Source organism: Pipistrellus kuhlii, unplaced genomic scaffold, assembly GCF_014108245.1.
Source record: "Pipistrellus kuhlii isolate mPipKuh1 unplaced genomic scaffold, mPipKuh1.p scaffold_m20_p_9, whole genome shotgun sequence".
Taxonomy (NCBI): Eukaryota; Metazoa; Chordata; class Mammalia; order Chiroptera; family Vespertilionidae; genus Pipistrellus; species Pipistrellus kuhlii.
Genome location: NW_023425595.1, coordinates 61,431,019 through 61,456,442, shown reverse-complemented (window position 1 = coordinate 61,456,442; position 25,424 = coordinate 61,431,019). Strand labels below are relative to the sequence as shown.

The 25,424-nt window shown below is 45.7% G+C and overlaps 1 protein-coding gene across 2 annotated transcripts; it reads left to right on the top strand.

The window, feature by feature from the left end:
* The first annotated feature begins 70 nt into the window (after positions 1-70).
* Positions 71-24,370, top strand: POU2AF1 (POU class 2 homeobox associating factor 1). 2 transcript variants are annotated; one of them, XM_045577721.1, is made up of 5 exons: positions 71-257; positions 20,066-20,196; positions 20,657-20,750; positions 20,833-21,098; positions 23,612-24,370. In XM_045577721.1, the coding sequence occupies exons 1-5, from the start codon at positions 86-88 to the stop codon at positions 23,924-23,926; spliced, it is 978 nt and encodes a 325-aa protein (XP_045433677.1). In that variant the 5' UTR covers positions 71-85; the 3' UTR covers positions 23,927-24,370. The 2 variants fall into 2 exon arrangements, with proteins under 2 accessions (XP_045433677.1, XP_036283756.1); XM_036427863.2 differs by having other exon boundaries at positions 20,708-20,750; positions 23,612-24,366.
* The last annotated feature ends 1,054 nt before the right edge of the window (positions 24,371-25,424 follow it).

Below are 25,424 nucleotides of genomic sequence, written 5' to 3'. Positions count from 1 at the left end.
CAGCTGGCGGGCCCTGGGGGTGCGGGTGGGTGACTGGGTGACAGGCAGCCTCCTGAGGACGCGCGGGGCCCGGGGGGAGGATGTGATGACGCTGTGCGCAGCGGGAACCCGGCCTTTAAAAAGCCGAGGAAGCGGCCCTGAGCAGGCAGTGGCTACGCTGGAGGAAAGCACACGCAGGTCTCACATTAAAGAAGCCAAACTGTCTGCTTCAAAGAAAAAAGGCAACATCCTGTCACAGGCCATGCTCTGGCAAAAATGTAAGTGCTTTGCCTGTGGCTGTCAGAGCCCCATCAGCGTGGGTAGGGGCGGGGGGCTCACCCGCTAGCCTGAAACTGGGAGGGGTGGGGCAGGAGGTGGAAGCAGGGTCTGGGGTCCCGGCCAGGAGAGCAGGGAGGAAGGAGATGGGTGAGACAGAGCCGGTGGAGAAAGCACCCTGCCAGGTTGGAGGGGAACGAACTACTGTTCCCAGGTGGGAAGGCCCGTGGTCCCTGGGCTGCTGGGCATGAATCACTGTGGGGAAAAAGGGCGGTTTATGATTCACAAAACAAAAGTCAACTGTGATATTGGTTTGGGGCCAGGAGGGGGAAGTCAGAGAGGTCTTTATACATGACTTTATTGTATGAGCAGCTGCTCTGGAGCCCGAGGTTCAGTTCTGTGGGCTGCTTCTCTCTGAGTCGCTCAGCCTCGGCCAGGCAGGCGTGCTCTGTGTCTGTGGACGTGGGGGGACAGTGGGAGGTGGGCTTTGTCACTGCACTGTCCTGCCTCTTGTCATTCTCCCCATTCTGTGGCGAGGTGGGTGCAAAAGGACAGCAGGTTTATCTGTTACCTTTATGTTTATCCATGGAGTGGGATGGAACAACTGTGATCTTTATTTTCCATTCTGTGGGACCAAACAAAGACTCGTGTTACTAATAATTGAAATCATACAGAGATTATCTACAACATTTCTTTTTTGAAATAACAAAGTCAACTCAGTGGCCTCATGAGAGTTGAATCTTATTGGGGCTCGGTTCTGGACTTCCTCCAGAAAGAAGTATTACTAAAAAATGGCTCTATCAGTCATTTTAAAATGCCTTTTCATGAGTTCAGGTATGCCCTACCTCAAGCAAACTTAATATAAGAAAATTTAGATTTACAGAAAAAGATAAATTAGGGAGTGTATTTATTTTACAAAAGATATTCTATTAGAGTTCTGAAAATATACCTTCATTGATTAAAACATAAAATATAACTTATAATCCCTTTATCACCAATTCATTGTTCCTTTATTTCTTGTGCAAACTCCCTGGAATTGAGCTGGTTAATGTGTAATATGGAGGAGTGGCTTCAAAATTTCTCAGATCATGAAGTCTCATCATTGATATTGGCAAGATGTTTAAAAAAAAATAAAAAGAAATAAATTCTAATTTGGGTTTGAGAGTTATGGAATCCTTCCAAGAGAGTTGGGGATATTCTAGTAAGGGTGGTGTGTAACTGCTACCAGAGGAGGATAGAGCAAGACCCTGGCCTTCGGGGACAATGGCAGCCAGCCCCATGGATGTGCCTGTGGCCGAGGGCGGGTGGGCATCACTGCCTTTACTGGGAGCTGCTGTGGGTCCCTATGCCCTTACACTCAGAGCTGAGTCAGTGGGCTATATGTGAGCCCCTGGAGGGACTTCTGCTTTGATTCCTATCTACTCAGAGCAGGGCACTCTCCTTTATCCATGTAAAATGGGGTACAGGTACCAGCCATTCTGCAGAGTCCCCCTTAGGAAGCTGAGATTCTGTGGAAAGGATGTTGATTGCCCTGGTTTTGCTTCGGTGTCTGGGACAGGGGCTGCTTCTTGCATTCATATTCTCCCCTCTTGGTTACACCCTACCTTCCTTCTTCTTTCCTTCCTCCTAAGAGACTAGAAGTTTCATAAGATGGGATCTAGAGACATGTTTTCTGCTCATACCATGGAGGTCCAATCAGGGGCCACAAAACTCCATCCTCAGGGAGACCGCACTGTGAGCTCGTCCATGGAATAACTGGGCAAACTTTCTCCACAACAGATGCACATAATTAGGATTCTCTCTCATTGTCCTTTGGCATCTTAAAGGGACTTAGGAAAGGCCCCAGGCACCAGAGCCATGCTCTTACCCTGGATCCAAGTAAGGCCCTTGTCTAGGCCACTGAGGGCACCGAGGTGACTAAACCCTGTGGGAAAAGCAGTGAAAATAGGGCAGCATGTGTCAGCCCGCTCAGAATCACCTGGTGGAAGGGCAGGGTTTGCAATCAGACACCAAGAGTGCTGAAAGGGCACTTTCTTTTTTCAGAAAACACCCTGGAGGCACGAGCTGAAATGACTGTGCTCTGAGGTTCTGGAAAAGGTTAAGAAAACATTCACTTTGTAATTGTTGCCTCCTCCCTACCTGGCCCACGACCCTCGTTTGTGGACTAAACGTGAACATGGGCTTTAGTTCAGATCAGCTCAGAGCTGCTGGCACAAAGAAATGGAAATCTTCAAGCCCCACTCATGGAATTGAGCTTTGCTTGACTGGTCAATGGGATAAAGTAGTCACTTAATCTGCAAATTCTCCCCCTGGCTTCTGCACTTGGTCCTGCAGGTCCTGTGTGGAGGCGAAGCACTAACATCCACCCCAACAAGAAACCTAGTGTAGGCCAATTACTAACAGTGAGCGGAAACGGCAGGAGCGATGGAGTGAGATGAGTCTGGGGTTGAAAACTGGCTCTTCAACGGAATTATTTCACCTTCTATTCTTAAATGCCTAGAAAATGGGGGCTCTAATCACCGCCTTACAAGGATTTTGCCAGAGCTAAATGAATGTTGTCAAGTCTCCTGATAAGTAATGATAGTGATGAGAGAGCCCTTCCCTCCAGCGACACTTCCGTGGGCCCATCTCCAGCAATCAGGGTTGCTGCAGATTCCTTCATGTCTGTGGCTTTCCAGTTTGATTAAAATGGTTAAAGGGGCACAACCAAAATATTCTTGAGTGGTAGGATCTTACAAATAGTTTTCCCAGGCTCTGCCTAAATCAGGGGTCTGCACACAAGGGCAAGGGCCAGTGTGCCAAATCTGTGCCGACACACCTGTTTTTGCAAACACAAGTTTTACAGGACCACACCCGCGTCTATTCGCTTACATGTTGCATGGGCCGCTTTTGCTACAACAGGGAGGTTGGGTAGTTGCCACAGAGACCATATGGCCTGCAGAGCCTAAAATATTTACTGCCTGGACCTCTACAGATAAAGTTTGCCGGCCTCAGGTCTACACTAATTTGGGTGGTTTTTTTGGTATTCACTTTCTTAAATCACTCAATATTCTGGGCTTGCACAGAACCAACACTAATGGAGACAAAGCTTGCAGTCAATTGATTAAATGATTTACACAATCCCTAAATTAGATGTGGTTGACTTCCTCTTTAAAAGCAATTAAATTGTGTATAATGAACTCAATACCACCTATTAGAAAATGATGAACGAATTAAACTATTGATTATTTATTTATTTATTTATTTATTTATTTATGTTTTACTGTTGTTAAAGGAAAGGCCCATGTAATGATGAAAAGCAGGCCTGACTGATTTTTTTGAGTTGCCTGGCTGTCTTGATGTCCCATAGACTTGGCTTTGACATTTTGCTGTGGTGCTCAAGGAGGCACCTTAGGAATGGGGAAGAGTTATGTCAAATTCTATGGTATGGATGTGCCTTTGCTTTTAGACAACTTGAACAGGGCAGAGATTCAGCATACAGGTAAATTAAGATCTCAAAATTCTCATTAACATAGACCTCTGGATTTACTCCAGGGTTCCACTAAGTGGCCAGCTCTTTTGAGGCAGTTAAAAATGAGTCAAAGATAAGAAAAATCTATAACATACATGTAACTTTTAGAAGTCTTTCTCCTGCGTAAGTTCAGACAAACTTACAACAAGAAGTAATTTAGGTCTGTGGATTGCCTCTTAATATTTCTATTCTGTTATCACCTGTGCTTACTTAATAAGCCTAATAAGCACCTTTATTTCTTATCAAGTTTATTGACTGATTCAGTGGTTTTCTTGATAAGGGCAAGTAGTATCTAAAAGACACACAGGGATTCAATAAGTGACACATATGTACTAAGCCCACAGATTAATTAGTAAAAGAGCAGATGATTTTCAAGGTGGGAACTTTACTTCCTTTTCTCTATATTTACTAAAAAAAAAAAAAAAAAAAAAAAAAAAAAAAAAAAGCCAACTTTGTTTCCCTCTATACTCAGAAAGTCCCTGAGTCAGAGATTTTGAAAGCTTTCTTCCAGTTCAAAGCTGCAAATCTGTTCTGTTGTAAGGATAAAAAAAGACCCAACGTTGTCTACAATTATTAGCTAAATATCTGGATATTTAATTCACTTCATTAAAAGTCCTGTATATTTTTGCTTTTAAACTTTTCAAAGTCAAGGTTTAGATTTTATTTTTTCCTCTGACTTATTTCTAAAGTTTGTTTTTCCACAAAATAGAGATGTCCATCAATTTCTCACTTTGAAGCCAACCAAACCAAAATTGACCAATTGGTTCTGATTATTGACATAATTTTCACCTTTATGTTATATTTAGCAACATCCCAGTTTTTGCATTTTTATAAAAGAACTGCTTGATAAGAGTGGGCCTGCTTGGGATGGAGAAGCCTTCTCTGAACCCTGTGGTCTTGGTTGTATAAAGCTGTGGATGAAGCATTGTTCTTGTGATCCTGCTTTCGAGTCCATGGGTAGTAAGTGTGGGGTGTAGGCAAGCTACCTCTTTGCTCTGAGTCTCCAGTGCCCCTGATGTAAAATGGTCTCACATTTCCCTGCTCAGGGCAAAGAGGTTGAACTTGACTGAACTCCTTTTCCAGCTCTAATTGCTGAGGTTTCATGAGTGCTTATAAAAAAAAATCAATATATGCTTTCAAACACAAATTCCTAGTTTTACTAAAGGGATTCTTGCATCTGCTTGGAGCAATCCTTTTCCACCTTGGCTACACATCGGAATGCTCTGGGGAGATTTAAGAAATATTGATGCCTAGGCCCAACCAGCAGTTCTCTTTAAATGGTGCCAGGCATCCGATTTTTAGATGCCTCCCAGGTGATTCTAATGGGAGGTCAATGTGAAAATGACTGACCTGGAGGTTGAAATTGATGGCTTCTAGTACACTTTTGCACATTGTACTGATGTGAGCAGAAAATGTGCAATGCTTTTCATAGGGATAAATACCAGCTATGGGCCACTGAGTACTTATTTGATGTTGTGCGGAGTATCAAACATTCTGTTGGATCACTCTGGATTAGATTTGGTTGCTAGTGAAGGGATTTGAAGCAATATGGATTTAAATACGACAGTGTTATACGTTCTCTCACATAAAAGAAATTGTAGTGGGCTGGGCAGGACTGTGTGGAGTCTCTACAGTGCCCACGGCATCTCAGGCTGCTTCTGTCTTCCTGGTCTGCTTTCCTTCGCATGGGACTTTTGTCCTCAAGATTGCTTCATAGTTGCCACTATAGCTCCAGCCATCGCATCTGTGTTTTGGAGAAGTAAGAAGAAGAAAAGGGAAAAGCAAGAAAAGCATACCTCTCTATCACTGCCCCCTCCTACAACATGCAAACAATGTGAATCAGACCCCGAATATTGTCTTGCTAAGCTGTCCCATCTCCATGTCTCCTTGTTTTGCTTCTTGCCTCACATGCAGGACTGAGGTAAAAACACAGACCTTCCGTGACAGACAAAGAACCAATGGCAAATACAAATAAAAAATTGTACCACCTGGCAGATATCTGTTCTTATCTTAAAACCTATTTTAACCTAAGTTACACTCAATTACAAATTAGTAAGATGATCTAATAAAAATTGCAAGATATATGAAAAGGTACTTCATAAAATGGACAATAATTATATAAAACTATATTAATTCCAGTAAAATAGAAAGTAAAATAATGAGTTTTCTCTTCACATTCACCAAAATGCTTAAAAATAAAAATTTTGATCATTTAAGTTTAGTAAGAATGTAGATCAAACATTCCTCCAAACATTTTAGAAAACATATTGGCATTATTAACTAAATTTGAACATAACATATAATCTGTCAGTGTCTACCAAAAATGCATTGGTGTATATAAGAAGAATACACATATACAATACTATTTGTAGAATTATTAATCACAATAGCTAAAAACCAATAACCACACAAATATCCATCTACTCTAAATAGTAAGTCAATGAAACACTAACAACAATAAAAATGTTAAACTATAACTGTTACATGTAAAAAATAAATGAATCCAACAATTATAGCCAAATAATAGAAAAATAAGCAATTATTTACTGGGTTATTCTCTTTATGTAAAGTTAAATGTAAAAATAAGAACAAATGTACAATGTTAGAAACCATAATTCTTATAAGCTTTGGAGAGGTGAGAGGAATGTTTGGGAGGGGCTGTGAAGAAAACGTCTGGGATTCTCAATATTCTGTTCCTTGAACTATTTATCTAGTTAATAATTTATAGAACTACATATACATGTTAATGTACTTTTCTGTGTATATGTTTATATTAATATGGAAAACATTGAAAAGGATGTTTGGTGCACTTTAGAATAGAGGAAAATGGAAATAGATGTAAATGCCCTTCAATATATTGAAAACTTATTTTTGCTGCCTGTGTTTCAGCTCACCTTTGGAAGGAAATAAGGTCTTTGCCCTGCTGCTACACCTCCTCAGTGGGGCTCTTTTTAAAAATATATTTTATTGATTTTTAACAGAGAGGAAGGGAGAGGGATAGAGAGTTAGAGGCATCAGTGAGAGAGAAACATCTATCAGCTGCCTCCTGCACACCTCCTACTGGGGATGTGCCCACAACCAAGGTACATGCCCTTGATTGGAATCAAACCTGGGACCTCTCAGTCCGCAGGCTGATGCTGAGCATCAGCTTGGTGGGACGCTTTGCAGATATTTTAGATGCAATGCGGGGCAAAAAAAACAAACAAACGGAGAGAAGACCTAGAATCTCCCCCAAATAACCCAGCTCACCCGTTTTTTTGGACAGCACTACTGGAGAGTCCTCTGTGGCAGCCTGTGCTGGGAGCCAAGTCTGCCTTCTTGGCATGTGTTCTTTTTTCTGAACTGATCAGACTTCAGAAGAATTAGGGTATCCGTGTGTGTGTGTGTGTGTGTGTGTGTGTGTGTGTGTGTGTATGTAAAACAAGGCATAGGGAGTAAGGTTTAATTTTGAGTTAGAGAGTGACATCTTTGTTCTTTCTTTGCCTTCAGTAGTTTACAGATAGCCTCTGGGGCAAGCAGACCTGAATTTGAACCCTAGATTTATGCCTCACTGATGTATGATACTGCAAGTCCATTTGCCTGCACTGTGGCCATTTCCTTACATATGTGGTGGGCATATAGTTCTTCCCAGGGTGTGATAGGTGAGCACTACAGTGGTTGGCTGTAAGTCAATACTCAATAGATATTAGTTACTATTTTTACTTTTCCATGCCTTCTCACTTTTACCTCTGAGGACAATGGTGATGCAACTAATTCTAGATTATAGTTGTGTATCCTCTTGAGTTCTGCACTTTTTGTGAAATAGCAGGACACGCCTTTCCAGGTAATTCAGGGTGAGGTTAGTGACCAGGGCTAATGGTTAAGTGGGCCATTCTGTGACCACACTTGGAACCTGAGCCACCGTTTCCTAGCAACCCTGTACGGTATGGTGGTTAAGGATGGTATTGACTGGCAAGCTTGTATTTGTTTTTATTTTAGGAGATTGAACTGAGGTGTTTATAATCTTGCTGCAGGAAGGCTAACACTTGAGTATGCAAAAAATAGCACAAATGATACCGAAAAATGAAACAGCAATGTGCTGCCTCTTTTCTTAGTAATGGTTTCATTAGTGTCGCTTTCTGGGAAGAGCACATAGCCAGAGCATTATAAACCAGAATCATTCTCAGACCAGGTGTTGGGACCAAAGAGGATCTGACCACACGTAGATGAAGCTGAATTACTTTTCAGTCCTCTGTAAAGAATCATAGATTTATTATAATTTGAAGAGAGAAAAAGTCCAAAGATTGTAATAACTTTTTAGAACTGAAAAATGCTGGGGAGGTGGAAAAGAAAGGAAAAAAGGGGAAGCAAGAGGGTAAAAAATAGGAGCAAATTTTAGTGCAGGAAAGAAAGGTGTACAAGGAAAATCAGCCATCTCTTTACCACCCTATGCATGCATGCATCTATCCAATCATATAATTATTTCTAAGTAGAGAATTCAACTAATAAAATAAATTACCTTCAGCAGGAGGGAAGTGAAGATGGAATTAAGGAAGGTGCCACAGAGCATGTAGCATTAGATATGAAGCCTCAAGAATAAATGATAATCAGCCTGGCCGGTGTTGAACATCAACATATGAACCAGGAGGTCAAAGTTCAGTTCCCAGTTAGGTCACATGCCGGGGTCCTGGGCTCAGTCCCAAGTGGTGGGGTGTGAGGGAGGCAACTGGTCAATAATTCTCTCTCATCATTGATATTTCTGTTTCTCTCTCCTCTTCTTCCCTCTCTCTGAGATCAATAAAAATATGTTGAAAGAAAAAAAGAATAAATGATAATTAGACTCTTTGCATAGAAACTGGGAGTAAGGTGGCATCTTAGGACATAAAGTATGGGAAGGAAATCAGAGAATATCTAGGTTGGCATTTACAACATTTTTGCAATAAATTGCTTTATTTAAACAAAATTTACTGCAGAGCTTCAATACAAAAATAAAAATGGAGAAGCTTTGTGGGGACATCAGAACTCAGATTGTTCATTCACACCTCTGCTTCCTTCTCTTTATTGGCAACTACAGGCACCTTTGCTTATTCAGGGTTCTTTAAGTTACACAAGTTGTCAGCTCTGACCTCAACCAATCCTCCACTCCTTCAGCAAGATCCCTCACGGCTGGTCACAGGTCCTTGGTTACTTCATGTTTTCAGACTCTGTGGGTATCTTCTGAATTAGGAGGAGGATACATTCCTCAAAGATTGAGCTAGTGACTTCTTCCCCAGGCTTTATATTCTTTTTTACTTATTTTTAAAAATATATTTTTATTGATTTCAGAGAGGAAGGGGGAGGGATAGAAAGAAAGAAACATCAATGATGAGAGAGAATTATTGATTAGCTACCTCCTGCATGCCCCAAACTGGGGCATGTACCCTTGACCAGAATAAAACCCAGGACCCTTCAGTCCACAGGCTGCTCTCTATCTACTGAGCCAAACTAGCGAGGGCCCAGGCTTTGCATTCTAACAACTTCTCCAGTGCCCTTCACAAGGGAATGTTCCCAAATCACGGGGACATTGGTTAGTAAACCAGAGACCTGGCAAAAAAGCTCATCTTGACTGGCAGTTATATCTCACATCATGAATCTATGATCAGAGCCATTTGCATTTACATAGACTGTATCCCAAGCTACCAAGAGCCAGGGTTGGACCCAAAATGCACAGCTGATGTTGAGTTTGAAGAGTCCTTCCTCCAAGGAAATGGCCCATACCTGAGTGTCTCAGGAAAAGTTTACTTCTTTTGTAAGAATCCCTTTGGTCTTGCCCTGATAGGGTAGCTCAGTTGGTTGGATCATTGTCCCATGTACCAAACATCTTTTGGTTTTAATTCCAGGACAGAGCACATACCTAGGTTAAGGGTGTGATCTCCGGTTGGAATGCAGCTGATCAATATTTCACTCTTTCTTTCTCCCTTCCCCTCTCTCTAAAAATCAATAATTTAAACACACACCACACACACACACACACACACACACACACACACACACACACTCTACATCCTCAGGTAAGGATTAAAAAAGGAATCTTTTTAGTCCTGAAAATTCCAAACCAGGTGTTGTTTAAAATCAAGGGACAAGCAGTTGAATTTCTTCTCCTCCAGCTGCCTAAACATCAGTTTTTCTTGTTCTATATAAGACTGGCAATGCTAGATTCATGCTTCAGGTCTTGATCTAACAAGGAAAGAAGTATCAGTCCCCTCTGTTCCATCTCCTCACTCAGGTGCTGTATTGCTATTTGTGTGGGCACCTTGGGTTGGCTCGCCCCTGATATGGGTGAACCAACACTCTCAGTGTGAGTCTGACCTTCCCTTTTTTTGACCCCTGCTGCTGTTGATAAAACCAGTATGTCAGCTAGAAGTATGCCTTGCCCTGATGGATGACAAAAGTCCAGTCTCTGACCATGGAAAAGGCCTTTGAAGAAGGCTATGTTCCTATCCTTTTGGAGATACACACAGGTTCCTTGAGGGGCCACACCTGATGTCAGGACAAGGGTTTGCACCATACTTTGCTACTTAAAAACCTCTAATATGATTCATCTTGGGGTCATCCTTTTAAAGCTCAAATCTGCCACAAATGTAATCCTCTGGTGGCTTCTGAAGAAAGAAGTTCTTCTGCTTAGCTTACGGTAACTTTACAAGAGGCCAATGTCAGGATTTTGATGTCTCCCATCCAGGCTTTTTTCTATTTACAAATGAAGTATTTGACCAGTTTTTCTGTAGCATCATTGGCCACCCCCTGCATCCTAAGCAGGGCTGTCCTGCTACTTGGGGACGTCAGGCCCAGGTATCTGAGGGATGACTTCTAGGAGAACAATAAAGGCAGGTTGCGGCAGGCCTTGCTGGAAGCAGAGGGCCCTGAGTGTATTGAGAATAGAGACTCTCAGTATCAGGGTATAACAGGAGAGGGGCAAGTTAAAGCCACTGTACCAGGCATGTTTCTTTGGTGAATGATGGACCATGACTATTGGCTGAGATGAATGGAGAATCAGCCACTTGTTGAGCACCTATTATATATTGGGTCTTTAACTGTGTTAATTTTACATATTCTTCATGATGATCCCATGAGGTGGATATTGCCTCATTTTTCAAAATGGGGAAACTGAGACACATGCTGGTTAAGTCAGTGTTCAGCAAAAACTAGTCAACAGAGCCAAATAAATATCAATAGAACAATGATTGAAATATCAATAGTACAACGACTGAAATATCAATAGTACAATGATTGAAAATTATTTTGAGAGCCGAAAACCGACTTCTGCACATGGGCCACGAAGTTTCAATCGCATTGTACGTGCGCGCCCACACATGGTATTTTGTGGAAGAGCCACACTCAAGGGGCCAAAGAGCCGTGTGTAGTTCGTGAGCCATGGTTTGCTGACCCCTGGGTTAAGTGATTTGCCAAGAGTTACACAGTGATAAGCTATGTAGTAGCCATTTCAAACCTTGTCTGCTCGAGTCCCAAACTATATTTTATCATTTCTAAAAATGTCAAAAATTTTAGGGTTGCATTAGATGTTTTTTCCCCCTCCCAAATAAAATAGATACACCCTTAGATGGAGGTGGGCTCTGATTCATTGATGGTAGTGGTAGTGTGAATCAGAAGCCCCTGAAAATTTTAATTTCAGGATATTTGAGACTCAGTATAGAACCTCTGAAGCCAGCTGATTTCCATCTTCAAATCTGAGTTTCTAGAACTGGTCTTCCCCAGTGGGCTAATCAAGAGATGATAGAGTCAGCTGGTGGAAACATCTTTGGGTTCATCCAGGATCCCTGGCTGGGGCTACATTATATATATATATATATATATATATATATATATATATATATATATATATATATATATATAAATTGATTTTTTTACAGAGAGGAAGGGAGAGGCATAGAGAGCTAGAAACATCGATGAGAGAGAGACACCGACCAGCTGCTTCCTGCACATCCTCACTGGGGATGTGCCCGCAGCCAATATACATGCCCTTGAACGGAATCGAACCTAAGGCCCTTCAGTCCACAGACCGACGCTCCATCCACTGAGCCAAACTGGTTTCGGCAATGTTGTATATCTTGATGTGGGCTGAGCCTGGTCCCAGAGCAATCTCTCTGCATTGGTGCTTCTTTCCTCTTGGTGCAGCCAGAACACTTCAACTCTGAAGCAGATGCAGCTCTGTCATAGTTCGTAATTCTAGGTTTGCAATTATTCAACTAAGTCTATACACTCCACTAGACTAGACAGTAAACTCCATGATAGCAAGGACATAGTTTGCTCTGCTCGGCAAGTACTTGTTTAATGAATACTCCGCCTGTGGTCTCCTGGAGTGCCACCGTCCTGGGACAGGATGCATCTGAGATGGGAGCCCTTTCTGCTCTGGTGACACCAGTTTCTGTAAAAGGCGACAGATGCAGCTGGCTTCTCAGGTGGACCTGTCCACTGTCATTTCAGTCGAAAATACCAAAAATAAATCTTTGTGGGGAATTGTTTGGGCCTCTCAGTTCTCGTCACTGTTTATGTGAGAAGACTGCCAGTAAGCTTTCCGTGGACTATTTTCTTCTCTTTGGCCTGGGAAACACCACTTCTTAGTCATCAAGGAAGACTGAATCTGGGAGTTCCAAGCTCACACTCCAACTAGAGGAAGGAGGGTCAGAATTGAATAGGGGACAATTTGATGACTGACCTCCAGTATTAACCAGAGAAATAAACATGACTTGCCTGGGCAGGGAGGGAGCAAGCAGTGAAGCAGAAATGGACTGTGTTTGTGTTTGGAATCATAGGTCCTGGTTTAGTTGAAGACACTGTTATTTATTTAAATCCTTGGGGAAGTCACTCAACATCTCTGAGCATCATTTTCCTCACCAGTAAAACAGAAGTTAAGAGGGACACCTCCCTGGCCTATTTCAGAAACTGTGGTGAGGCCTCACATGAAATCGTTTGTGTCAAGGGCTTTTTGGGGCACATAACATCATAAAGGTGAGTGTGATTATATCTGAGTTCCTGGGAATTAAGGTCATGACCCGGAAACACATGGCACCTTGGCATGCATTCACTCAACATACTTGAGTCTCCACAGAGAAGAGACATTACATTGACACTGTCTCTGGGAGCAGAGAGTGGAGGGCAACAGCCTCCCTTTCTTCTGAGTCTGCAGGAGCTTTGGAAGGAGGATAGGTGCATGGTATGAAAGGTGCAGAGAGCTCCTGGGGCAAGGGTGTGTCAGCAGCAGTGCATGTGAGGAAAAAGTGTGAAGACTCGCACTACAGGCCTTTTGGCTGACCCTGCCCAAGGTCACTCATGGGGTGGGACGTTGAGAACATTTGAGACAATTCTTGTAATCCTGAGACTGCAGAGTGGGGGCACCTAAGGCAGGAGCTTGGTGGATGAGAGTGGGCTGGGGGTAAATGGGCTCTCTCTGCAAGCCTAGCAATTTGAGAGGAGTGCAATCCTGGGTGAACAGTGCCGGCTGGCTGTGGCTTCCTTTCTGTAGGGATCACTTGACTCATAGGTCCTTTTGGTCTGGGGCCCTGTGGTTCTGAGACTGAAAAATCCTCTGTAGTCACTGCAGAGTACTTGAGGAGCTTCCTCTGGCTTCTCTTATCCACATGTTCCCTGTAGGTCTGCTTAAAGCTCTGGGGAAATCCTAAGCGTCTGTGGCCCTCCTTAGTCTTTCCCAGTGACCCGCCTATGTTGTTGAGTGAGCTCTGTGGGGGTCGATGGGAATATGCCTCTTACAATGGGGACACAGGGAGGGCAAGCGCCCTCCCTTTCTCCAATCAGAACAAAGAAACAGGAAGACATCATGACTTACTCCTCTTTGGCTTCAGTTTCTCCTGTGTTTGGAGCACCTTCCTTAAAACCACCTTTCCCTGTTCTGCCTGGGTGTTATCCAGATTGCTAGAATATAGAGTGTTGCTATTTCCTGGCTGCAGGGGCCTCTCAATTCAAACATAGTGAATAGAAAGCCCACATTGGCATGCATATGAGCTCTTTGTTGGCCTATATTAAAAAAAAAAAAAAAAAAAGGAAAGAAAAAGAAGAAGAAGGAGGAGGAGGAGAAGGAGGAGGAGGAGGAGGAGGAGGAGGAGGAAAAAAAAAAGTAAACTACAATCTAGTGTAAATTGGGTGAGAAAACCTTTTTTGTAGCGTGTCAAGCCTAATTCTGGCCAAAGCCCAAGTTCTTTCTTCCTGTTTGGAAAAAAATCAGCCATTGTCCATGAATGGAAAGAACAAACTTGAAGACTTTGACACTCAGAACTTCACTAGAAGAACACTCCCATTAGTGTTTCAGTCAAGGATCTGAGTAATCCCTTAGCCAACCTGAGCTAGGCTTTCCCAGGAGCCCTCTGCTGTCTTAGGCCTAGAACACAAACAGCTTTCTTTACATTAAGGTAAAAAGGGTCAGCAACGTTTCTGACTCTGCTTTCAGTTAGCAGCTAGGGCAAGTTTGTTGGCCCTAGGCTTGGGTTCCTATTGTTCAATTATTTGAGCTTGGCTTCCGACAAGTAAAGGGGAAATTATTTGTATTTCTTCTTAATGGGTCTTTTTATAAAAACAATACTGAAGATTCAGCAGCAAAAGAGAAAAAAAATATTTACTGTGGTTGCTTGGAGTGATTAATAGTGTATCACATGTCTTTCTGCGAGGAGGAGGAAGGAAAGGAGGAGGAGGAGAAGAAGGAGGAGGAGGAGGAGGAGGAGGAGGAGGAGGAGGAGGAGGAGGAGGGCTTTGTCTTTCAAAATGCCCTTGTGTGGCTGCAGCCTTGAGTGGGAATGGAAAGTGGCATCAGAGAGCTAGAGTGTTAAGATGGGTGGGCTACGTTCCTCTTCCCAGCCCCCTGGTGAGGAACAGGTGGGCTTATCCTGAATCCCTCCCAGCCCTGAGAACAGGGGTTCCAACTGGTGTGGGCTAGGATGGCTCTTGGGAAATCTGTAACAGCACAGACCTGGGAGGGAGGAGGGACTTCTTTCACCAGCATCTCAAAGGCTGTTCTAGGGAACCCCTGCCTGAAGAGGGCTCTTTGAAAGCCCCCCAGAGGAGAAGTTACAGGGACCAGTTACGGGGTAGGTACGGGGCTCCTCTGCTCGGGGCCATTCGGAGGGACCTACCTGCTTAGCCCAGCGGCTTCCTCACTTTGGCACAGATGCAGTTTGTTTGCATGGGGTCACTAAGTAAACAAGTGCTGACAGTTTTGCATATTTCCTCAGTGGTATTCACTATGCCTTCATCCAGGCTCCGGAGGGCCCTGCTTATTTAAATCAGTAGAATCCACTTGTCCCCTGCCCCTGGTGCAGAGCAAGCACGGTGCCTGAACGCAGCCAGAGCGCCGTCTGAGGAGACCCGTCGGCTTGAAGTTGTCATGGTCTCTGCTCCCCAGCGGAACGGCAGCTGCACGGCTCTTATTTTTGTGATGTGGGGCAGGTCTGGGTGTGTGGCAGGGGGAACTGAAATGTCTCTGCTGACTTTTTATACCTTCAGACTTTTTCATTGCTCTTTTTGGAAAAGGGAAGCCCTTATTGGGGCAAATTCATAGGTTTTTCTGTAAATGAGTTTTGTGTGTTTCTCCCTCTCCTCCCTGCCCCCCCCCCCCCCACCTTCAAACTCCACTGGTGACTGATTTCCAGTGGTGGAAAGGCAGGATGGCTGAAGTTCTCCTGAGAAAGGAGATTCCCAAAGAGGCCCAGAGGCTCGGGTCTAGGCGAAAAGATATTTCCCCGGTGATGGAGACGTGGATGCCCACAGGAGCCCTGAAGGGCCTTCGGAGCACAGGACACGTGGTGAGAAAGCTTCAGGCTCTGAGGGTGTATGACCTGGAGCTGCAGTTTGATCAGGGGGCTATTAAATTTTGAGCCAACTCTACTTTGTGAACTTGGATTTTCATCTTCTGGGTAACATCATTTCAATCTCCTGTTTTATTTTCTTTGGCTCTTCTTTTATTTATTATCATTGTCCTAAGAAATTATGTCAATAACCTTACATTTTTCTTTTAAATATTCTGGTTTGGTTTTGTTCAAGCTAGTTCCATGCAAAGATCCAGAGGCCCCAAGACAAGGCAATCATGATTTCAGACAAACTGCTTCCCCTCTTTCACATGTGTATTCGTGGGCTCATTTCTCATGCTGGTGGCAGTAGGGATTACGGTGCTTCTGGTGGAGTTAGACATGTTTATTGTTGTTTTACAGAGGTCAGTGTGAAACGCACCAACAGCAAGTGTTCACCTTGCAAATGCACTTGGCTGTTGGGTTCCTGTGGGAATTGTCTTGAGGCCTCAGATTCTGAATTTCATGGTCACTTTGCAAAGACACTCTCAGAAGCACCGTCCCGTGGCCTCCTCGCCTGCAGTCTGCTACAGGAGTCTTTGGCAGCTGCTGGTGGACTGCTGGGCGGGCAGTCAGAGATCCTCGGGAGCCGTGGGAGCTCTGTGACTGCGATAGTTATGCTCTCCATATGGTGGCTGTGCCAGGGCGCACCTGTTGACACTGTGGGTTCCGAGAACTCCAGACATCAGAGGGTGATGCCCTCTGCTCAGAGCACCTCCCCCAAGCCCTCTTTGTTCATTGATTCAAAAACAACAGGAGGCAGGAAGCCTTTGCTTGACAAGGTCCTCTAAATGCCCAGCTGGCCACTTTGCAGCCAAGGGTTAGAAGTGGCCATTCCTGGGAGATAGTGGGATCCGGCATGTTCTCAGGGTCTCAGTTCTCTCACCGTGTACTTCCCCCCCTCCTGAAATGTATGTGCAAATCAGGCAGAGTGGAGGGTTAGCCATATACCTTTCTTTGATCTGGTCTAAGATGTGTGCCTGTGGTTTCAAGTCATACTATTTTTTAAAAAATATATATTTTATTGATTTTTTACAGAGAAGAAAGGAGAGGGATAGAGAGTTAGAAACATCAATGAGAGAGACATCGATCAGCTGCCTCCTGCACGCCTCCCACTGGAGATGTGCTCGCAACTATGGCACATGCCCTTGACTGGAATCGAACCTATGACCTTCCAATCCTCAGGCCGACGCTCTATCCACTGAGCCAAACCAGTCTTGGCTCAAGTCATTCTTATCCCCAACTAGAGTGTGACGGCAGTGCTCAGACCCCCAAATAACCCTGTGCCCTGAGTTTCTTACGAGGGCAGAATGCCTGAGGCTGGACTTTGCACTTAAGAATGGCTGGAAACCCAGTTAGAGACACATTTAGGCTGAGTGATGAGCAGAGTTGATGTGGCGAGGGTGGCCGTGAGAATGAGTAAGCAGAGTGTGGGAGGACAGGTGTCCTCTTCTCTGAGCTGTCAGGCCACACCTGGGGTCTGTGGTCAGCACCCGGCATCGCCCCATCAGAAGGGGAAATGGAAAGTGGAACTAGTGCAGGAGTAATGCGAGTAGAAAGAAGGTTTGGAGGGATTCAAAACACGTCTTTAAGAAACAGCTAGAAACTGTACAGGGGACTTGATATCTGTCTACAGATGCTGGGAAGGGCTGCTACTATTACTGCTACTCATGAATATCCAGGGTGAAACAAAAGTAGGCTTACAGTTGCTCATATGGAAAATAATGTAATAATTAATAAATAATAATACAGGAAGAAGCTCTGTGTTTTGCACACTCACAACTGTGAGCCTACTTTTGTCCCACCCTATATGAGCTCACATTGATTTGGTGCTTACTCAGTGCAAGCTCTATTCTAAGTATTTACATGTAAATTCTCAAATTACCCTACAAAATACATACCATCATTATCTTCTTTTTAGAGATAAGGACACTACTAATGGATTATAAATTGTGAGTTTTATTGGAAGGCAATGCAAGGAAAAGTGTTTTGTTACCATATTTTAAAATATATATATATATATATTTATTAATTTCAGAGAGGAAGAGAGGGGGAGAGAGAGAGAGAAACATCCATGATGAAAGAGACTCATTGATTGGCTACAACCTGCATGCCCCCCACTGGGGATTGAGGCCAGGCATGTGCTCTGAACCAGTGATCTCTTGGTTCCTGAGTGATAACTTTAAATTATCACCCAATCAATTACAAGGCCAGAACCTCAGCTGAGCCACACCAGCCAGGCGAAATAGCATGTTTTTAACATCTACTATATGCTGGATATAGTTTGGGGAGTTTCCCATGTATTATTTTAGTTAAATCTTCATAAGTATTGCGTGAATGAAGAGTTATAATCTCCATTTCACCGATGAGGACATTGAGGCCAGGGATGTTCAATAGGTCATATGAAGACAGGCATTGTTGGTTCTCGGGCCCGCGTTCACTGCCACTTAGAACAAAGGTGATGGCGCACACACAGGTGGTTCTGGGGCACAGGGAACAGGGGGCTCCCTCTGCTATGCACTCTTGTTTCTGGCTGAATTCACATTATACTCATCTCTCCCCTGGACTGCGAGATGCTTGTGGGCAGAGGCCACACCTGTCTTCTTCAGTGCTGTATGCCTTGTGCCTGGGGATGTCTGGAAGAATCAATGAATACCAGTAGAGACCCCTTGCTATGGCAGGGCAAATTAAAAAGAGGATAATTAGTTTCCTATCAGGATGCTGGAGGAAGTTTCTTGCCTTAGATCAGGAATGAATTATTAGTGGTTCTCACCTCGGTACAGTTTCCGAATCACCTGAGGGATTGCTATAAGTTCTAGGATTCCTAGGCCAACATTGAATCCCCAGAACCAGACTTTCCAGGCACAGGGCCTGGGGATCTGTACTTTACATTGTGATGTGGCCAGGTCCAAAAGCCCCCACGAATGCATCTGAGTTTGTGCTTCTCTGACTCCTGGGGCTCTGAGACACCCCTTCCCACCCCTTCCTGTTGCCTTCTCCACCTGCCGAGCCCCAAGGCCAGGCCATGTGTGTGCCTAGAGCACAGATGGGTGGCTGGTGCTGAGTGGGGCAAGGGAGCTTATCAGCTGGGTATTTACCGAGCAAAGTTCAGCCCAGGCAGTGCTACGGATCCGGGTTGAACAGATACCCAGGCTTCCGGGCTTTTGATTCTGAGTCCAGTCCCTGGGGGCCTTATCGGTGGATGATAATGAGTCCCGAGGGCCAGTGCTGCCTGTCCCCCTGGGCTGTGGACTGTCTGGGCACGCAGATGATCACTGCCCAGTGATGGCTGCTCCGGACTTGCTCAGCCAGGACAGAAAGAGCCCTGTTCAGCTCCACGTTCTAGTTTCCCAGCAGAGGGGACTTCTCTCCGCAGCAAGCCTAGAGACCCAGGGCACTTAGGTCACCACTGGGTATTTGTCACGTATCCCGGGGGCAGCCTGGAGAAAGTGGGAACCATTTGCTCCAGCCCATTCCAAAAGCTCAGGAGAGGGGAAGGGAAGATGATTGACAGACAGCACATTTTAAATTACCTCCCAAGCAATTAATCAGCAAATACTGGTAAGCTTAGTAAGCTTATTATGAATATGCCACTTGGGAAGGTTTAGAGAAATAAAGTATAGTATCAGACCTTGAGAAGTTTAGAATCTAGTTAGGGGCATTAGAAATTGACACTGAAAAAGGTAACTAATTATTACCTAGCAGACAAAAAAAAATGTATTGAGTGCTTACTCTGTATCTGATTTTATACTAAGCATAGACTATGCTTCCCATTTACTGTGTCAGTTATTCCTTATAACATTCCTTTAGTAAGAAATTGTAGGGTCAGAGGCACAGAGAGGTATAGTAACTTGCCCAGGATCACACAGCTCGAATGGCACAGAGGAAGGTTTAGAAGCCTGTGCCCTCTGACTCAGAGTCCCTGCTCTCACTGTCGTCCTCTGCTGCCCCCTGTGGTGAATACTAAGTAGGTCTGATGGGCTTGAGGGACAGTAGGATGAAACAAATTCTGGGGGCTGCATCGGTTGGCCAGGAAGGGTGCCCCAGTCTTGGTTAGGAAGAATCAACGGGTTGAGAAAAATGATAGGGAATCCCGGCCATGTGGCATCTCAAGCAAAGATGAAGCGGCGAGACAGGCAGAGGACGCGTGGAGAAGTCTGGGTTGACCTGGCTGGAGTCAGGGTTCATGTCCCAGGCAGTGTGCACAGGGCTGGAGAAATGGATCACGATGGGGATCACCCTCTGGGGCACTTCCCATCTAGACTAGGGGCTCGGTGTTCATCCTCTGGGCGGAGGGGAGCCACGGAGGGCTGGGGCAGGAGGAGTGACAATACAGGAGAAATATTCTAGCAAGTCTCCATGTGGCCCTCTGCGCTCAGACGCCACTTAGTGAGAGCCTTGAGGAGAGCAGCACTTGGAGGTGGGACTTGACTGGGAAGGGAGATGAGCCCCGGGGACCTTGTTTCCACAGCCACAGCGCCAGAACAAGCCCCGGCCCCGGCCCGGCCGTACCAGGGCGTCCGAGTGAAGGAGCCGGTGAAGGAACTGCTGAGGAGGAAACGTGGCCATGCCAGCAGCGGGACGGCGGTGACACCTACCGCGGTGAGGGGTCTACGGTGGCCGGTGTGCATGGCGATGGAGGTGGGGGATGGGAGAGGTGGGGCAGGAAAAAATCCCATTGCCCCATGGGATGCTCCCTGGGGCACGAAGGCAACCCTAGCCACAGCTGTGGCTGGAGAATGGACTTAGGGGAGAACAGGTTGGTGGGTTCATGAAATGGGACGAGAGGGGTGCGGGCTGGCTGGCTGGCCCACAGAACAAAGCTAACGCCTGAGTGAGTGAGCCAGACTCCCACATCCTGGTGCGAGTTGATCCCCCAACTCCTGGGAAGATAGGACAATACAAGTTCCCCAAGGGCACAGCCTTCTTGCTAAATGGAAACGGGAATCCCTCAAACATGTTGATGGTGATGGTTGAGATCAGGGCAAGTGTTTTGTTCTAACAAGGCTGATTCTCCCCTATATGCTCCTGCCCTGGGACCCTCGGGGCACATTTCCTGCAGGGGGCGAGTTGGAGATGGCTGAACACTGACCCTGGTCTTCTTCCCCCTCAGGTGGTGCTGCCCCATCAGCCCCTGGCCACGTACACCACAGTGGGTAAGCTCTCCCCACAGCCCCAGCCTCCTCCGGGTCCCTCCTCTGGCGGCCCTGCAGTTCTGTCATTTCCTTCTTCCCACAGGTCCTTCCTGCCTTGACATGGAGGTGGCTGCCTCCACCATGACGGAGGAGGGGGCCCTGTGTGCAGGCTGGCTCTCTCAGCCTACCCCTGCCACCCTCCAGCCCCTGGCCCCGTGGACACCCTACACCGAGTATGTGTCCCATGAAGCTGTCAGCTGCCCTTACTCGGCGGACATGTATGTGCAGCCCGTGTGCCCCAGCTACACTGTCGTGGGGCCCTCCTCCGTGCTGACCTACGCCTCCCAGCCGCTCATCACTAATGTCACGGTACGTCACTCAAGGGTGGGGCTGAACCAATTCATGTCTAGGGCACTCTTAGAAAGAACATTGCTGGCTTCCTGATTCTTAATCTTGATCTTTCTGGTTACTGATTCCCTGGATAATTAGATCATCTAAACTCACCTGGTCCTCCTGGGAGGCCTGCTTGCATTCCCATTGACCTAAAATATCCTCCCCAACAAGGCTATGGCCTCCCTCCATGCCCAGTGCTCCTCAGGGATGGGATGTCTGCTTCTCTGTCCTGAAGCAGCCATGCTGCCCTGTAAGCAGGGAATAGGTTTCCACGTGAGATCTTGATGGAGTCTCCTGTCACAGCCAAACTTTTCTTTCTAGTCAGATAAGTTAATAGGTGATCATTCACTTAACAATGGGATCTACCAGACATTTCTAGGCAGAGGAATGGGTGATACACGTTTTCCGAAAACTGTACTTTTGATGGAATCTGGCTCACCAGTAGGGTAATTTTTTTTTAATTATACCTCTAGTGTCAGATAGCTTGGGTTCAAATCCCTGACCCTGGGCTAAGTGACTTAATTTCTCTGAGCCTTGGTGTCTTCATCTGTGAAATGGGAATACTAACAAGAGAGTTGATGTCAGGTTGATGCCTGTAGAGGTTTCAGCATAGTTCCTGGCATACAGAAAGCACTTGATTAATGCTAGTTTTTATAATTGCCTCAAAGTCAACCAACATTAACCAAGGGCTGCCTTCAAGTGCCCGATAGGAAAGGAATAGCCTGTTCCCGGGAATGGAAGAAGGAAAAGAAATAGTTTTATGTGAACACTTTTCTCCCCCAAGTGTTAGGAGGATAAAAGTCCTCTGGTTACAACTGTGTCCAACTTTAGTCCCAAGAAAACGGGAGGTGGGCCCGGGGCCTCATGAGTAGTTGTAGAACCCACCCTGGATGAGAAAGCTTGCTCTGGTTCTCTAAGACCCTGGCATTTTCCTCAAGAGTTAAGTGTTATCCTGATGCCCTTGCCCTTCAAGTCTCATCCAGGCATGGCCTGCAGGAACCCTCCTACCCCATGCTCATCTGACTGGATGGTGGTGGGTAGAAAGGAGTTAATTCAACACCTCTTCCAGGCAACTCATTTGCATATCAGAGTGCTGGGGGTGGGAGTGGGGGTGGCAGACTTAATGGTTCCCAACCATTTCATGACCAAGGATTCTTTTCATTATTTATCCTTTCATCATTCCCACCTCCTGCTTTGAAAGTTTCTGTGTATCAAACAAGCTTTATTTATTAAGAAATAATTTATTTGTTTTGCCACTCTGTAAATTGACTCATCAAAGCTGGTTAGAGTTACCCAGTGAACACTCCTGATCAGCAGGAGATAAGACCTGTTATGATACTGGGTTGCTGTAATTCTATCCCTGGGGGGAGCAAAACAAAACAAAACAAAAAAAACCCTGTAGTTGTAAGCAACCTGCACAAGTTTATAACTCAAAAATGAAGGGTTTCCATTGGACTTTTGGAATACTGAAAATAATAAGGCCTTGTTGGGAAGCCAGAAAGCTTCGGAGACCCTTTCCAGCTCCATCATTCCATAAGGAAAAGCCCTTAAGCTTTACTACTAAATCTGTGGTCCCTGGACCAGTCACATGGGCATTACCTGGGATCTAATTAGACCTGCAGAATCCAGGCTCCACCCCTGACCCCCTGTCTTGGAATCTCTGTTGTAACAAGGTCTCTAGGTCATTGAAATAAGATCTTCTTAAATAATTGTAATGGTTTAGTCTCAAAACATGGTGGCCACTTGAGAGAAATATGTCAGGGAAGGCAAGAGTGGTAGAGGGGGACTTAGGCCTGTGACACATCATTCCATACAGAGACATTCCTCTCCCATCTGCTTCCTCAGTGATGGGAGAGAGTGAGAATACAAGCTCTCTCTCTCTAGGAGGCTTGACCTGCGTTTGTAGGGTGGTCCTCTGCATGTGAGAAGCATGGTTTGCAGAGTACCTGGGAGCATGGCCTTGATGTGTAGAGGTCTCTGCAATGGCAATAGGGGCCCAGATGTCAGAGGATGAGGTCATGAGAGGTGATGAAGCCATGGGGAAGTAGGTGAGTTGTGTTCTGTCAGCCCAAGGGGACCTCAGAGTGCTGCTGCTGCTGCTGCTGTGTGGAGCCAGGACTACCTTCATTTGTGGGTAGCACTGTGCCACCTTTGTGCTACAGCTACTATGCTATGTGGCAGGCTTATTGTATAGCATGCAGTATTTTCATAGATTTTAGTATTTCTGAAGTTGGGATGCACTTCATATTCAGTGAAATAGGCTTCTGATGGGGAAGTAGCATGAGCAAGGACCTAGAGCTGGTGAGTCACAGAGTAAGGGTACAGAGTGTGTGTGTGAGCTTCTCCTGTCAGAGTCGGTGCAGGTGGAGCCCCCTGGAGTGAGACAGCAGGAAAGGACCTAGTTGAAGGGAAACAGATCCCCTAGAGGACAAGGGTGGCAGTGACTCCTCCAGGGCTGCTAACTCTCAGTCCTGTGTCTCCCTATGCAGACGAGAAGTGCCACCACACCCGCCGTGGGGCCCCAGCTGGAGGGCCCAGAGCACCAGGCACCTCTCACCTACTTCCCGTGGCCTCAGCCCCTGTCCACGCTGCCCGCCTCCACCCTGCAGTACCAGCCTCCGGCCCCAGCTCTGCCCGGGCCCCAGTTTGTCCAACTCCCCATCTCCATCCCTGAGCCAGTCCTTCAGGACATGGAAGACCCCAGGAGGCCCATCAGTTCCCTGACCATCGACAAGCTGCTGCTGGAGGAAGAGGATAGCGATGGCTACGCGCTCAACCACACGCTCTCCGTGGAAGGCTTCTAGGGAGGGTCCCCACCTGAGAATCCTGCTCCCCGAAACCGGGATCGAACCTCAGATTTCTGTCTGTGTGAAGTAGCCATTTTGTGACTACACTTTTTACCCCAGAGTAGAAATTGCAAACTGGCATCCTTTCTCTCTCCCTTCTTCTCTCTTTCTTTATTTCCTTCCCTTCCTTCATTCCTCTCTTCCTCTCCCTTTCTCATCCCCTTCCCCCTTTTCTGTTCCTTTTGGGGAAGGAATGGCAGGGATTTTAGAGGGAATATTTGATGGCAAGTGTTGTAGATCTGTGGTCTGGGTTTTTGTTTTGTTTTTTCATTTCTGCCATGTTTCTTTCCTGGAGATCAACCACCCTTCTTGAGTGCTCACTGCTTCCAGAGCTGCCCTCTGTCATGTTGGGATGTATGGGGTGGCCCTGCCAGCACCTTCCAGGCCAGACCCAATGCCACAGCTCTGGAGCCCTCAATACTCTCATGTGTATTTTACAGTCTGCCCACCAAGGTCTCAAGGCCTAGGGCCCAGGGGGTGGGGAGACAAAGCAACACCAGCCCTGGGAGGTGTGGCCCTGTTGGTTGAACATTGTCCTGTGCACCAAGAGGTTCCCACTTTGATGACTGGGCAAGGCACATGCCCCAGTTTTGAGTTCAGTCTCAGTCAAGGTGGGTACTGGAGGCAGCTGATGGATGTTGTCTTTTTCTCTCTCTCCCTTTCTCTCTCTAAAGTCAATAAAAACATTAAAAAAAAAAAAAAAAAAAAAAAAAAAAAAAAGGAACGCCAGAGTGGGTTGGGGCTTGGTCAGAGGAACAGAGGAGAGATGGGTACATGGTATGTGTATATGAGGTGTGTATATGTGGGGTGGGTAGATGTGAGGGGAGAGAAAGATTGGGTTTTATGGGATAATAGGAGAGCTGAGGAATGGCTTCACTCCAGATTAATCGGTTATTAAGAATAAACTTAAGATGCCCTTACCGGTTTGGCTCAGTGGACAGAGCGTCGGCCTGTGGACTGAAGGGTCCCCACTTTGATTCCGCTCAAGGGCATGTACCTTGGTTGGGGGCATATCCCCCAATAGGTGGTGTGCAGGAGGCAGCTGATTGATGTTTCTCTCTTATCGATGTTTCTAACTTTCTATCCTTCCCCCTTCCTTTCTGCAAAAAATCAATAAAATATATATTTTAAAAAAAGAATAAACTTAAGAAAACTTGTCTTAAGTGCTTTTGCTGCTCTCTTTGGGGAAACTTGCAAGGAAAGCTGAACTCTTATAAACAGGAAGAGCGGTGCTTCTGACTGCTTCTTCCCATCAGACCCTCTGTGGTGCTCTGTGGGCCCAGACCCACTGAAGCTCAGTGGCGACTGCGTCCTGGTTTAGTGCTGTCACATGTGCTTCTGTCGTATCCTAAAAGCCTTCGGAAGTCACCAACATGTGGAGCCAAGTCCTCTTCCAGGAGCACCATGCTTCCAGGGAGTCTCGAGAGCCTCAACCAGAGGACCCTTAGATTTCATT